Source organism: Aulonocara sp. 'chitande type north' Nkhata Bay, linkage group LG3, assembly GCF_057382095.1.
Source record: "Aulonocara sp. 'chitande type north' Nkhata Bay isolate Kocher_YH1m ecotype deep benthic linkage group LG3, A_spYH_male_GT1.1, whole genome shotgun sequence".
Taxonomy (NCBI): Eukaryota; Metazoa; Chordata; class Actinopteri; order Cichliformes; family Cichlidae; genus Aulonocara; species Aulonocara sp. 'chitande type north' Nkhata Bay.
Genome location: NC_141346.1, coordinates 13175734 through 13191279, shown reverse-complemented (window position 1 = coordinate 13191279; position 15546 = coordinate 13175734). Strand labels below are relative to the sequence as shown.

At 41.9% G+C, this 15546-nt stretch overlaps 2 protein-coding genes across 2 annotated transcripts in view; both read left to right on the top strand.

Annotated features, from left to right (window-relative positions):
• Nucleotides 1-15546, top strand: part of LOC147334038 (polymeric immunoglobulin receptor-like) — a 419044-nt gene that overhangs the window by 379652 nt on the left and 23846 nt on the right. The window lies entirely within an intron of this gene.
• On the top strand, nucleotides 451-5001 carry LOC147334039 (uncharacterized). The gene is made up of 3 exons (XM_086286553.1): nucleotides 451-635; nucleotides 1569-1678; nucleotides 3252-5001. Exons 2-3 carry the CDS (start codon nucleotides 1661-1663, stop codon nucleotides 4404-4406), a joined length of 1173 nt encoding a protein of 390 aa, XP_086142679.1. The 5' UTR covers nucleotides 451-635; nucleotides 1569-1660; the 3' UTR covers nucleotides 4407-5001.

Sequence of the window (15546 nt, the reverse complement as noted above, 5' to 3'; positions counted from 1 at the left end):
GTGCGAGGCTTGTGAAATGCCGGTCGATCTCCGTCGCGCTGCCCAGGTTGCCTAGCAACCATGATACTAACCGCTGTAAACGTTTCATACAGCTTTGTTTGAGGCCCTTGTGGACTGTTAAGGCTGCGTACATTAGGGCTACAGAACCTGAATTGGGATACAGCCTAAGGCTGTTCCAATTCTCAGCACCGGTCCTCTCTTTCCCTGAGTCCTTAGCAAATCTCCTTCCCACGATGACGTTTCCATCGAGGGCAAGAAAAAGAGCTTAGGAAAAGGAGATAGGCGCTACTTTTGAAATAACACCCCACGTGGTTACGTTGGTCTGCTTAGTCACGTGACCGCACAGCAACAAATCACAGCAGAGCCGGAAAAGGCGGCGGAGCAAAGTGTGTGTGCAGGAGAGGAGTCGAGCAGAGAGAGCTGCTTTTTCATGAAACGGGAGTAAAGTAGTAAACTTACAGGAACATATACCACTACCAACGTTGGGATTAATTTCTGCATCGATCTGCACACCCTTGTCTCCTGGATCGTAGCCGAGATCAGCGTGAACCACGTGGGTCTCTGCTCCCTCATCTGTTTCTTAAGACTTTCAGCTTCATCACGGAGTTTCTCTCGGTTTGTGGGCTCATATAAAGGTAAGCACCGAGCCAACTTTAATGTGGGTTCAGTTTATGTTGTTGCTGTTAAGAATAATAGATTGCTTGGTATACACTGGAGTTAGACAGTCTGTAGAGTTTGTGATTGTCTGCAACATTATAATCTGGCGGTTGCTATGGGGTAAGAATACATACAGAAAAATAGTCTTTGAATATGAACAAAGGGTGCAGGGCAGGAGAAGAGCCAACCCTCAGGACAGGAAGCCACGGGTACAAGCGTGGGGGAGGGCAATCAGCCTTTAGAATAGGACTTCATAGGGCTTTGGAGTTGACGTCACGCCGCAAAGCATTGTGGGAGCGCAGCGTCGTTTTCAGGGTCTACGAATCAAAACAAACACACTGTGTTGGAATGTATGGAACGCCAGGACTGCCATAATGAATTAATTAAATACACCATTAAATAATTAATTAAATGTGTCAATAATTAATTAATTACATGTGTCATAACTATTTATTTAATTAATTAAAATTGGAATTAATTAATTAAATAAATAGTTATGACACATGTAATTAATTAATTATCTGAGTGGCAGTCTGAGGTACACCTGTGCACTACTCATGATGTCAGATCAGCATCCTGATGTGGCACACCTGTGAGGTGGGATGGATTATCTCAATATAACAGATGTGCCCACTACCACACATTTGGACTGATTTGTGACCACTGTTTGGGAGGGATGGTTATATTGTGTATCTGGAATGAATTTTAGGTCTCTACGTCCATCCCATGGGGAATGGGAGCAAAAACAAAAGTGTTGCGTTTATATTTTTGTTGAGTGTATATATATATGTATATATATATATATATATATATATATATATATATATATTTGTGTACATGACAGCATTGCTGTCCAGCATTGTGTTTATCAAAACTCTTTTTACAAGTCCTGCTGTGTGTGTGTGTCCCAGGTGATTAACAGGAGGAGAAGAGTCTGGTGGTGCAACGGAGGAACAATTTCATCCATTTGGACTCAGCTCAGCCACTACAGAGGAAACAATCAATGACTTCAACACAAAAGGTGAGAAAAATATCACAGTTACAATTAGGGATGCACCGATACTGGTATCGGGGCCGATACTGTAAAATGTGTGTGTACTCATACTTGTAAAAGTTAAGCGATACCATGAACCGATAATAATGTAGCCCGGATGGGAATTTGGGAGTAGATACTCATAATTCCCATGAACTTAAACGCCTCTGTAACATAAGGTGTTCACAGTTGATGTTATGTGATGTAACTGTACCCAGAATGTAATTTGCCCTGTAATATGTCACAAGGTAAATACAGGTAATTAGAGCAATCAAACTGTTATGTTAATCATAAAATATTATTTTATGGTATGTAACTCTGAATGGAGTTTAAATATTGTTCAGAGTTCTAATTTTCTGGAGGCCCGTGAAGGTATCATAAAACGGGACCTGTGTATCTGTTGCAATGGAGGAGGAGAAGAGAACGGCATAGAGAGATGCACGAGGTTAGCTGAACCAAAGTGAGAGACTCGGCTAGTTTTACTGAGGTTAACTAGCACAAAAGAGTGTGTGACTAGAAAGCTAACCGTGTGAGAGCTTCGCAACAGAGTGTGGGTGAAGTGACTTTTTGTTTCAACGGTCGCACCACTGTGGAGTGGATTTAGTGTGGGACTGGTGAACGGCGACCTACCGAGCAACGGAACTGTAAGTCAGACTTTTGTGCTCTTACTGGGGAGAAGAGGATTTTTCTCCTTCATCTGGCGTGAGCAGCAAACAGGCCTGCAACAAGTGTGAATGTGAGTGTGTGTGGGGCCAATGTGTGAATATTGTGTGTTTAGTGGATTTATATAACATGTTTTGGAGTGTATATTAGTGAGTCACTTACCAAAAGGTGATAACGTAAGTTGGGTTGTGTAATATAATTTGAAAGGGAATTATTTCATTTATACAGTACAGTGTATTTCATTTGGTTAAGGAATTGGAATATTATTTGAGTTTAAAAAAGGGATGTGTTGTGATGTGTTCAGTAAACGTTTCGTTTGTGTTAAAGAGTTGTCTGGGGTCGTTTCTTTACTACTGGTTAAGTTTAACTTGTGTGTGGTAGAAGTATCGTTTTTTGTACTCAATATCTGCAAGTACTCAGATCCAAGTATCGGTATCGTATCGGTTTGGAAAAATGGGTGTCGTTGCATCCCTAGTTAGAATATTACTGAAAGCTGGTGTGTTTTTAAAAACATGATAACAGCAGCTTTATCTTTTGCATCCTGGGCTCATCCATATATACAGAATCTACATTCGAATCAGAAACCACAGAAGTTACAAGAAAATACAAAGATCTTTTTTTATAAGCACACATTGAAACAACAATATCATCAGTTGAACTTGAAATTTCTTATGCGTAAAAGATTTTCTCTGCTGATCAATATTTCTTCAATAATGTCATTTTCATTACAACTCTCATTGTAGCATATCATTGTAATGTGACACTGCCACCAGAAGGTGGTGGAAACACACCAACAATGTGTTTGTTGACATGTTTGATTCCACCAATGGAGGGAGTTTCAGTTTGTTCCACGACTGCATTTCACTCACTGCCTCTGTTTGTATCTCTGTCACTGCAGGACCAACATGGAGCAAGAAGTCAGCGCTCCCAGGAGGCCGACAAACCTCACAGAAGAAAAGGAGAGAAAACCTACAGCTGTGATGAGTGTGGAAAGTCTTTTACCCACTCTGGACACTTAAAAATACACCAACTCATCCACAGTGGAGTTAAAGCGTACAGCTGTGACTTGTGTGGAAAGTCTTTTACCCGGGCTGCAGACTTAAAAAGACACCAAGTCATCCACAGTGGAGTTAAACCTTACAGCTGTGATGAGTGTGGAAAGTCTTTTACCCAGGCTGGAAACTTAAAAACACACCAACTCATCCACAGTGGAGTTAAAGCGTACAGCTGTGACTTGTGTGGAAAGTCTTTTACAGAGGCTGGAAGCTTAAAAACACACCAACTCATCCACAGTGGAGTTAAAGCATACAGCTGTGACTTGTGTGGAAAGTCTTTTACCGGGGGTGGAACCTTAAAAACACACCAACTCATCCACAGTGGATTTAAACCTTACAGCTGTGAGTTGTGTGGAAAGTCTTTTACAGAGGCTGGAAGCTTAAAAACACACCAACTCATCCACAATGGAGTTAAACCTTACAGCTGTGACTTGTGTGGAAAGTCTTTTACCCGGGCTGGAGACTTAAAAAGACACCAAGTCATCCACAGTGGAGTTAAACCTTACAGCTGTGATGAGTGTGGAAAGTCTTTTACCCAGGCTGGAAACTTAAAAACACACCAACTCATCCACAGTGGAGTTAAAGCGTACAGCTGTGACTTGTGTGGAAAGTCTTTTACAGAGGCTGGAAGCTTAAAAACACACCAACTCATCCACAGTGGAGTTAAAGCATACAGCTGTGACTTGTGTGGAAAGTCTTTTACCGGGGGTGGAAGCTTAAAAACACACCAACTCCTCCACAGTGGATTTAAACCTTACAGCTGTGAGTTGTGTGGAAAGTCTTTTACCCAGTCTGGAACCTTAAAAAAACACCAACTCCTCCACAGTGGAGTTAAAGCGTACAGCTGTGACTTGTGTGGAAAGTCTTTTACCGAGGGTGGAAACTTAAAAATGCACCAACTCATCCACAGTGGATTTAAACCTTACAGCTGTGAGTTGTGTGGAAAGTCTTTTACCCAGTCTGGAACCTTAAAAAAACACCAACTCATCCACAGTTGATTTAAAGCACACAACTGTGAGTTGTGTGGTAAGGTTTTTGCTCTAAATAGCGACTTACAGAGGCATCTAGTTACCCACTCTGGAATTAACGTGTACAGCTGCGACTTTTGTGGAAAAAGTTTCAGTGACAAACAGTACCGAAATATTCACCTACGGATTCACACTGGAATTGATGTTTCCTGCTGTGATCAGTGTGGGAAACTGTTTACAATAGATGCACAGTTACAACAACACACTGAGGAGAGACCTTATAAATGACCTGTGTGAGAAGACTTTTAAAGCTCCAAATCAGCTGAAAAAGCACCAACAGATCCACTCCAGAAAGTAACTCTAGAAGTGCAGTTACTGTGAGGATGTATTGATTTTTTATCTTGTAATTTTAACCTGATTGTTTGGAAAAAGTCTGATCAGTAAACTTATGGAGTTATACTGAATGAACTGAATGAATGAAGACTCATTTTCACTCAGTAAGCTGAGTGTTGTAATATAAACAGTAAAATGTAATTGGACGTTGGCAGAGATGCTTTTTATTTCAGGCGACGTTCAGGATAAAAACGTTGAAGGAATTCCCTGATTTACAATGTCTTTGTTTAGGAGTGGAGCAAAGAACATGGATCCATTTCTCAACCCAGTCGTCACTGTGGTGGTGGGAAAGCGTTTCTCTTTGACCTTTGTAGAAAAACCTCCAATCACGAACGGGACCTAAAAGCACATCAACGTAGACACACTGGAGACAAAATGAACTACTGCAAAGAATGTGGGAGAGGCTTCCACACACCAAATACTATAAAAATACATGACCTCTTCCACAGTGTGGTCAAGAAGCACATCTGTGACCAGTGTGGGTCATCCTTCACCACTGCAGGAGGGACACCATACAAGTGCAGACACTGTGACAAAAGCTTCTCACGATCAGGTCATCGTAACAAACATGAACGAACACACATGGAAGTGAACTTCAGCTGTGACCAGTGTGACAAGAGCTTCAGGAATCTCAGTTCATACTCCGAACACAAACGATTTCACACTGTAAATAAACTGTTTCACTGTTACCAATGTGCAAAAACCTTCACTTCATTATCTGCTCTATGCAAACATCAGCCTGATCATGCAGGACTGAAATCACTGGATCACAATGAATCTGAAGAGAGAGAAAGATCCTCTTCTGGTTTCAGGCTCAGACTTAAAAACCTTGAGATCAGGCTCCACAGAGTTCAGATGGAATCTCCTGTAAAGAGTGTCAGCTGATGTCACACTTGGGCTGCAGTGAATAATCCTGAATGTTACATTTAGGAAGCTGCATGTATAGATATGCATATGCAATTTCAATCCTTCATTCATATTTAATCTTTTGCTGAGGTAAAATCTTCTCTTAAATCATTTTCTCCCAAAACTACAAATATTTTCACAGCAGTTGCTCTTAAAACCTCAAAAATGAACTAAATCTGTCCACCAGCTTTGAAAAAACACCTGCCGTGACGTTATGTCCAGAAAAAAAGAAACTCAAGCTAAACTGGTTTTGGGTTGTACTTCCATGTAATACCAGTTTGTACCAGAAGATGAACCAGTGAGGCTGTGTAACCTTCATTCAATTAGGCAAAGAACACAATCTTATTCACAGTGGCAGCAAAGAAATGTTGAAAGTTAAAAACAGCAGCACACATCAGAACCATTTTAAAGATCACAGGTGACTACTTTTACTTAATTCAAATTCTGTTAAACCTCTATTTTTTGCTCCTCCTTTCACTTTAGTGTATTTAGTCCTTGAAGTCCACATGTTGTTTTTTTAATGAATTTTGATCCACATGTTCTGCAGCTGTTTTCTTGTTGATTTGAAGTTTGTATTATGAAATCCTGATAATGTTAAAGTATTAGTTATATTTGATGAAGTCTGTGTAGAGTTTATCTTATTAAACAGTTTGGTGTGAAAAATAAAGAAATGGTCTCAGAACAAGTAGTTTGACCCATTATTTCCGATTCAAACTAATTTAACTGTTTTCAGTGGTACATGTGGAGGTTTATCACAGGAGGCGACTTGGCTGTTCTCCACTCACACTGAAGAAGGATCCTGCAGCTAATTAAAAACTAAAATGATCTTGAAGGAAAATTTGTTTGATTTTTCTTAAAAACATGCTGTTGGCGGTTTGCAGTTGCAATGCAGGATCGTGCTGCTGCTCGTCTACAGGACTCTCATGGAGCACCACTTTGAAACTTTGTAACTCTCTCTGCAAAATACAATATATAAAGACCAATGCTGGGCAATTAATTATATAGTTACTTCTTCAAAAAAGTTACTGAGTATTGCAAACAACAAAGATTTTTGCAGCTGTTTACCTAAAAATGCTGCTAAGGGATTTTTTTAAAACAAACATTTCAAACTATTTACAGAACAATCAGGCGTTCTGCATCAAATCTGATGCCACACAAATTATTTGTGCCTCTCCAAAAAATAATTTCTGTCCACTATGAGATAAAGGAGAACATCAAAAGCCTGATACCTGTAGGCCTGACAACAGGAGATGTATCACTCCCGTAACATTTAGCAGCCGCCTCATTGTTCTGACACACACAACAAAACTATTGACTACACTACACACTAACTATACAAGATTTGCGCTAAACGTTGCAATTCTCTCACATCTCAAAACACTGCCGTCACTCCTAAATTTTCCTCTTCTTAACAACTTCCGTTTCTTAACAACCAAATGCCATGTTTTGATTGGTCGGCATGGTACATTTTTTGACCAATGGGAAAGGGTGGGGTGTTTTGGTTTTGTCTTTGCTCTCAGGCGGAGAGTGCTTTATAACGTTTTCTTTATAAAATGCTGTTTTTACCATTTCTTCCCCCAGTAAATATAAACAACAATATTCTGGAAGAAAACCAAACACTGGATTTTTTTTTGGAGCAGGAGCAGATAAACAGGGAGCCAAGGTCGTAGCTTAGGCGCTGTGTGAGAGAAAGCATGTGAATGTTTACGCTTTTTATGATAAGGTGGGGGCACCAGAGGCTATAAGAGTTTCATCATCATCATCATCATCATCATCGTTTACAGTGGGGCAAAAAAGTATTTAGTCAGCCACCGATTGTGCAAGTTCCCCCACCTAAAATGATGACAGAGGTCAGTAATTTGCACCAGAGGTACACTTCAACTGTGAGAGACAGAATGTGAAAAAAAAATCCATGAATCCACATGGTAGGATTTGTAAAGAATTTATTCGTAAATCAGGGTGGAAAATAAGTATTTGGTCAATAACAAAAATACAACTCAATACTTTGTAACATAACCTTTGTTGGCAATAACAGAGTTCAAACGTTTACTATAGGTCTTTACCAGGTTTGCACACACAGTAGCTGGTATTTTGGCCCATTCCTCCATGCAGATCTTCTCGAGAGCAGTGATGTTTTGGGGCTGTCGCCGAGCAACACGGACTTTCAACTCCCGCCACAGATTTTCTATGGGGTTGAGGTCTGGAGACTGGCTAGGCCACTCCAGGACTTTCAAATGCTTCTTACGGAGCCACTCCTTTGTTGCCCGGGCGGTGTGTTTTGGATCATTGTCATGTTGGAAGACCCAGCCTCGTTTCATCTTCAAAGTTCTCACTGATGGAAGGAGGTTTTGGCTCAAAATCTCACGATACATGGCCCCATTCATTCTGTCCTTAACACGGATCAGTCGTCTTGTCCCCTTGGCAGAAAAACAGCCCCATAGCATGATGTTTCCACCCCCATGCTTCACAGTAGGTATGGTGTTCTTGGGATGCAACTCAGTATTCTTCTTCCTCCAAACACGACGAGTTGAGTTTATACCAAAAAGTTCTACTTTGGTTTCATCTGACCACATGACATTCTCCCAATCCTCTGCTGTATCATCCATGTGCTCTCTGGCAAACTTCAGACGGGCCTGGACATGCACTGGCTTCAGCAGCGGAACACGTCTGGCACTGCGGGATTTGATTCCCTGCCGTTGTAGTGTGTTACTGATGGTGACCTTTGTTACTTTGGTGCCAGCTCTCTGCAGGTCATTCACCAGGTCCCCCCGTGTGGTTCTGGGATCTTTGCTCACCGTTCTCATGATCATTTTGACCCCACGGGATGAGATCTTGCGTGGAGCCCCAGATCGAGGGAGATTATCAGTGGTCTTGTATGTCTTCCATTTTCTGATGATTGCTCCCACAGTTGATTTTTTCACACCAAGCTGCTTGCCTATTGTAGATTCACTCTTCCCAGTCTGGTGCAGGTCTACAATACTTTTCCTGGTGTCCTTCGAAAGCTCTTTGGTCTTGGCCATGGCGGAGTTTCGAGTCTGACTGTTTGAGGCTGTGGACAGGTGTCTTTCATACAGATGATGAGTTCAAACAGGTGCCATTCATACAGGTAACGAGTGGGGGACAGAAAAGCTTCTTACAGAAGACGTTACAGGTCTGTGAGAGCCAGAGATTTTCCTTGTTTGAGGTGACCAAATACTTATTTTCCACCCTAATTTACGAATAAATTCTTTACAAATCCTACCATGTGAATTCATGGATTTTTTTTTCACATTCTGTCTCTCACAGTTGAAGTGTACCTCTGGTGCAAATTACTGACCTCTGTCATCATTTTAAGTGGGGGAACTTGCACAATCGGTGGCTGACTAAATACTTTTTTGCCCCACTGTATTTGTATAGCACTTTAAGAACACACCAGGCAGACCAAAGTGCTGAACAACACAGATCAAAACAACAACCAAATTAAAAATACCATAAAATCATTACAAACAATAAAATAAATAAGAAGGTGTCAGTTTCCTACAGAGTTAAAAGCCAGGGAATAAAAATAGGTTTTCAATCTGGACTTAAAGACCTGCACTGATGACGCTTGTCTAATTTGGAGGGGAAGGTTATTCCAGAGCATCGGAGCCGCAATTTAAAGATTTAAAAACCAATAAAAGGACGTTAAAACGAACCCTAAAATCAATGGGAAGCCAATGCAAGGAAGCCAGAACCGGAGTGATGTGATCGAATTTCCTACTACCGGTTAAAAATCGCGCCGCCGCATTTTGCACTAACTGCAGGCGTGACAAGGTGCCCGACCCGACCCCTATTAAAAAGGAATTACAATAGTCCAGACGTGAGATGATAAAAGCATGAATAAGAGTTTCCAAATTGGGTTTGGAAAGGAAAGGCTTAACCTTCGACAGGCGTCTGAGGTGATAAAAAGCTGATTTTACCACCCCACTTACATGACCTTCAAAAGTAAGCGCAGAATCAAGTTTAACACCAAGATTAGTGACTGAACTTTTCAGATGAGAGGTCAAATCACCAAAATCAACATCTGGAGAATCAGTAGAACAATGCGGGCCATATAAAATTGCTTCCGTTTTGCGACCATTAAAATTCAAAAAATTATTTGCCATCCATAATTTAATATCGCTAAGACAGTCAAGCAGTGATTGACATGGGGAGGTATCCAAATGACTAAAAGGTAAGTAAAGCTGACAGTCATCGGCATACAAATGAAATGACACTCCGTGTTTACGAAAAATCGCACCAAGGGGGAGTAAATACAGCAAGAAAAGTAATGGCCCAAGGATAGATCCCTGGGGCACACCCCAAAGCAGAGGGGCCACAGAGGAAGCGGCCAGCCCCAGCTTGATACAAAAACTCCTTTCGGAAAGATATGATTTTATCCATGACAATGCCAGATCAGAAATTCCCACACAGTGATGTAAGCGGGAGATCATTAGGTCGTGGTCCACTGTGTCAAATGCAGCTGTCATATCCAATAAGACAAGCACAGCATATTTACCACAATCAGTAGCAACAAGAATGTCATTCATAACTTTAACAAGAGCTGTTTCCGTACTGTGAAAGGGCTTAAAACCAGATTGGAAAATTTCAGACAATTGCGAGTCGCTCAAATAATCCAACAGTTGGGTATGTACAATCCTCTCCAAGATCTTGCTTAAAAAGGGAAGTTTGGAGATAGGTCTAAAATTTGACATAGTAGAACTATCAAGGCCAGGTTTCTTAAGTAAGGGGTGTATGACTGCATGTTTAAACCCACTAGGAACTTGACCGGTTAACAGACTAGTATTGATAATTTTCAGGATATAAGGTCCAATGATGGGAAATACTTTTTGGAGAAAGCGGGGAGTAACAACATCATTTGGGGAGCCACAGGGCTTAGCATGTAGCACCAACTCCTCTAAGTCACGCAGAGAAATCGGTGCAAAAGCAGGGAATAAGCTTGAGCAAGGAGCATGCATGGCCGGATCAACAATAGGTGGAATCAGAGGCCTCAGGCTAGCAATCTTGTCCACAAAAAAGGTGATAAACTTGTTGCACATAGCCTCAGAGGACGGCAAAAGGTTGTAACCCTCCAAGTTAAGTACAGAATTAATCGTATTGTATAAAACACGAGGGTTATGAGAGTTGGCCGAAATAAGTTGAGAAAAGTAGGTGTTTATCGGCCTTAACTGCCCTCTGATAAGTTTTCCAACTAATCTTTAGGGCTTCCAGGGAGACATGCAATCTGTCTGTTTTCCACTGTCTTTCACATTTCCTACATTGTCTTCTAATAGCTCGGGCATGATCTGTTAACCAAGGACTAGTCTTAGATTTACATTTTCTTACTCTCAAAGGGGCAACAACATCAAGCACAGATTTACAAGCAAAGTCAAAATACAAAAGTAGGTCATCTGCAGTGGGCAACTCAGGGGCATAAGACATAAATTTGTCAAACAGTATAGAAAACCATTCGGCAGAATCAGAGCCAAAGGCACGATAACATCGAGCAGGTGCAGCCTGATTTGCAAAAGCGTTAGAAGGAGCAATATCAAATAAGATAGGCATATGATCAGAAAATACTGCATCTTCAACCCGTACATTGCAAACAGATAAACCATGAGATAAGACTAAGTCCAGTGTGTGACCACGTTCTTGAGTGGCACCACTAACAAATTGGACAAAATTAAAAGAGTTCACTAAGTCCAGAAAGTCCTTGGCCAGGGGCTTCCCCGGACAGCAAACATGAATATTAAAATCACCAAGCAGGAGGATCTGGTCATATCGTGATGCACAATCAGCAAGAAACTCTGAGAACTCTGATAAGAACACCTTGTTATATTTCGACGGGCGATAAACAATCGCACATAACAACGAAGGCGAGTGGCCCAGTTTACATAAACAGAGTTCAAAGCTGGTGTAGCGAGACGAAGGGAAAAGCTGCTTCAAGTCCAAGTGAGCCTTAAAAACAACAGCAAGCCCTCCTCCGCGACCAGAAGCTCTCGGAACATTAAAAAAGGTACAGTCAGCGGGTACTAGTTCAATGAAAGCGCTTAACTCACCGGGAGAAATCCAGGTTTCAGTCAAGAAGAGTAAATCCAGAACACGAGAGAGAAAAAAATCCTTCAATATGAAGGTCTTGTTGACCACCGACCTGGTATTTATTAGACCCAGCCTGAGAGGGACTGGGTCCAAAACTTCCGAGGTATTAGCAACCAGATCCACCGGTCGAAGATTTTTCTTGTCAACTCCGCGCCAGCGCATATGCCGTAGAGGAGAGAGTTTTGCTGGACCATTTTCGAAAGACCCAACAACAGGAACCAGCCAGGAGTCCACCGGATCCAAGGCACGCAATGGCACCAATAGTTGCGGACAAAAGCGGCGGATGCAGCGGAGCTCATGGGGAAAATGAGAAATCCAGGATTTCAGCTTCACAAGACGACCTCCACGGTTACCGTCTCCTGCGTCGCTTCCGCAGATCCGGTGACGGTGGTAGGGAACGCCAGTACGGTGGTATTGGTTCCAGATAGGGAGGAAAAAAGCCTTGGCTGTCATATTCAGGCCGGTCAGACATCCGGATGGATAAACCTATTTCCAATAATGTCTGGCGATCATAGGAAAAAGTACAACACACATGTAACACAAAATTAACTAAAAACAATAAAACAAAACAAATAAAGGAGAGCGATAGACGGCGTGCCGAACACACAGGCGCCATCTTGAATCCAATTCAATTCAATGGACAGTGTTTGAGCAATGCTCCACCATTTTGAGATCTGAGGCTGTCTGCATACAGTGTCCATCTCCCACGCGTGTGATCATTAAAATCATCGTTTGACTTAACCTGGCCGGTACAGTGTTGTTATTGTGGTTTTTTCTCTTGTCTCCATCCCCAATTTTGAACTCGTAACAATCACAACTCTGTTTTTTATGTGGCCTATCAACACAATTTGAAAACTGGTATAAAATCCACTCTTTTTACGTCACTTGTTCCATCTGTCCTGCTCACATCTCCAATGGTTGTACACGTTGTCATTAATGTGGCTTCACTCCACATTAGCCACGCCACTTTGCTAGCTAAAACACCGGTGTCGGCACATAAGGACGCTGTCATAGCCTGTCAACGACGTTGATTAGCTGCGCATATACAAATTTGAATCACGTGATTGGCTGGACTATGGGATGAGGTGCCATTGTTCTAATCCCATACTGGAGCAGCCAGTCACTTACTGACTAACACTGCAAAACAGAATTGTTAACGTATTTACTTTAATTTCAATTCCGGTTAGAATTTTATTTTATGTGCAACACAGATTTTTTCTGCACAGACACCGTGCTAGCAGTGCGCAATTGAGCACACGCGCAGTTTAGAGGGAACATTGGTGATGATTATCAGAAAGTGAACAAGGTCTCATGGTTTGATGCTTGTCCAATGCCTGAGTTGACCTGGACTGGTTAAGCACTGCTTGTCTTATTTTATGATGCTGGATTTAACCAACGCTTACTGGCAGATTCCCTTGTCTGCAGAGCCCAAAGACAAAAACGGCCTTCTCCACTCTGTATGGTTCGTACCAATTCGTCACACTTCCGTTTGGCTTATTTGAAGCCTCGGCCATTTTTCAGGACCTCACGGAGCGGTAGCTGCTTCCTCAAATTGCATATGCTGTTTTCTACCTGGATGATGTTGTTGTGGTACCCCTGTGAGAGCTTGTGAATTGGAACCAACACAGGAAAAGAGATTGAAGCCATATGTGTAGAGGAATGCGGTGACTCTCTCTCTCTCTCTCTCTCTCTCTCTCTCTCTCTCTCTCTCCTTTTATGGGAATGTCTGAATTTCTATACATACAAAGTTACCTCCTTTTTCAGCAGATAAGCGAAAGGTTTTGTCCTTCTAAGGAAAAATTATCAGTTCCATACATGCCACTCCTACTGCTGTGGAAACTTGCTTTAAGTATACATGTAAATAAAGGTAAAGGATGTTCTGAATGCCCTGGGCGGTTTTTCTGTGTCACATCGGTTGAGCAGTGACCGCCCATGCGCATGTAAAAAATAGATATCTGAGTTGTAAGTTTCTTTGCCTTCTAACAACTTTCTCCTCACAATCGTGTTTGTTGTACAGTGTTATTTTTAGTGCTGTGTCTTACGCCGAGTTTTATTTTGTTAATGCTGTATAGTTTTCACGGTAGCTTTGGAGAGAAGTCTTCAAATAAACCAGTGACAGAAAACCACTGCCTGTTCTTCGAGGGAATTATACTCATGTAGCTATGATGATGTTTGCTAGTTCACCTTACATGCATTAATGTAATAACATGGTTAGCGTACTCAACATGAATTACACACGAACAACATTAAGCTACTCACGCAGAGAAGAACGGCTGCTGCTGCCATCTTCGTCCGTCATCATTTCTGCTACACTGGCAGGGCTAGGGGCCAGGACTCTACTCTTCGTGTTTTTGGGGGATGTTGCTAATTCCGGGTCCGATAACAGGCACCACACCTGCAGTAGATGTACACGGTGTGAGGTCTCAGCAAGCTATCAAATACGGCGCATTTCTCGGCTTTTAAAAAAACGCTATGCGTCACCAGGCGTTTCATCAGATTTGAGGTGTTACCTCCTTTGACAGTATTGCAGTATCTGATTAAAGCACTTGTAGCAGGCTGCTGAGTTTGCATCTTTTGCTGTGAAGTACAGCCAGACTTTTGACCGCTTCGCCTTGGGCATTTTTAATCTGTAGCTCTGATCTAAAAGAACGTACATACCTGGGCCCGCCTACTATCCTCGGAAACGTAAAATGATTGGCTAGAATCTAAAGTGTATCACAGCTCAGGAAAAAAAAGCACTGAAATAAAGCACCGAAATGTGTGCTGCTTTTCGGTCTGGTTACTACCGTTTATGTCAGAACCGGTGCCATGATGGCACCGGATACCGGTATCCATCCCTAGTCATATATTTACTGTTTTGCTGTTTTTAATGGAGACCAGGGATATTATTGGACAGAACCTATGATCGCCGGCCAAAACTGACACTGTTATTGAACTGTTTAGCCAGTAAGACACTGTAGAAGACAATGTGATGTGTTTATTGATATGAGTAAGGAAAGTAACTGTTATGAAAGAAGATGTTAATTAGAGAAAATGAACCAGTAAAGAGAGTATATTTCACTGAGGATGTGAAATAAGTAAATGTAATTGATGTGAATGAGGAACCTGCTGAATTATATATTGAAAGCTCATGGTAGTGTTTATATAGCATTTGTTTGTGTGAAATAAATCAGACTCAGACACAATCTGGAGGAATACAGAGACACATGCTGTCTTCCTTACTCCGCTCTTCACCTGCTTTTACAGGTAACATATTTGTCATCATGGTCTTCATCATTGGGACCCGTAACAAATCTTGGGGGCTCGTCCAGGATTGTCGACACCTTGCAGTTGAGACTGATCCAAAAATGACATCTGGGACCAGGACGGGAGCTGATGCGAGCTGAAAGTTGGAGCCGAGACTGATCCATGGTTGCTAAGACGGTGGGTCCTGCGGGCCTGGGTCAGCAAGAGGTCGACGCAGAGAAGGCTTCCCTGATGCAGAGATAGTTCGTGGAGTGCTCAGGATATTAAGGCCTGGAACTTTTAAAGATATGTTAATCAATAAAGACGATTTGACTGTACTTGAACTGAAGGGGTTTCTCCATGCCCACCTGAGAGAGAAAAATAGTACAGAACTCTTTCAAGAATTAATGTGTGCCAGAAAAGATGAAAGTGAGACACCACAGCAGTTTCTCTACCGGGTGACAGGGTTGAAGCAGTGGGTCCTCTTCATATGGGACCCAACCTAACCTTAACAGTAGCAAACCAAGTCTCCCCTCGCCAGTCACATCAG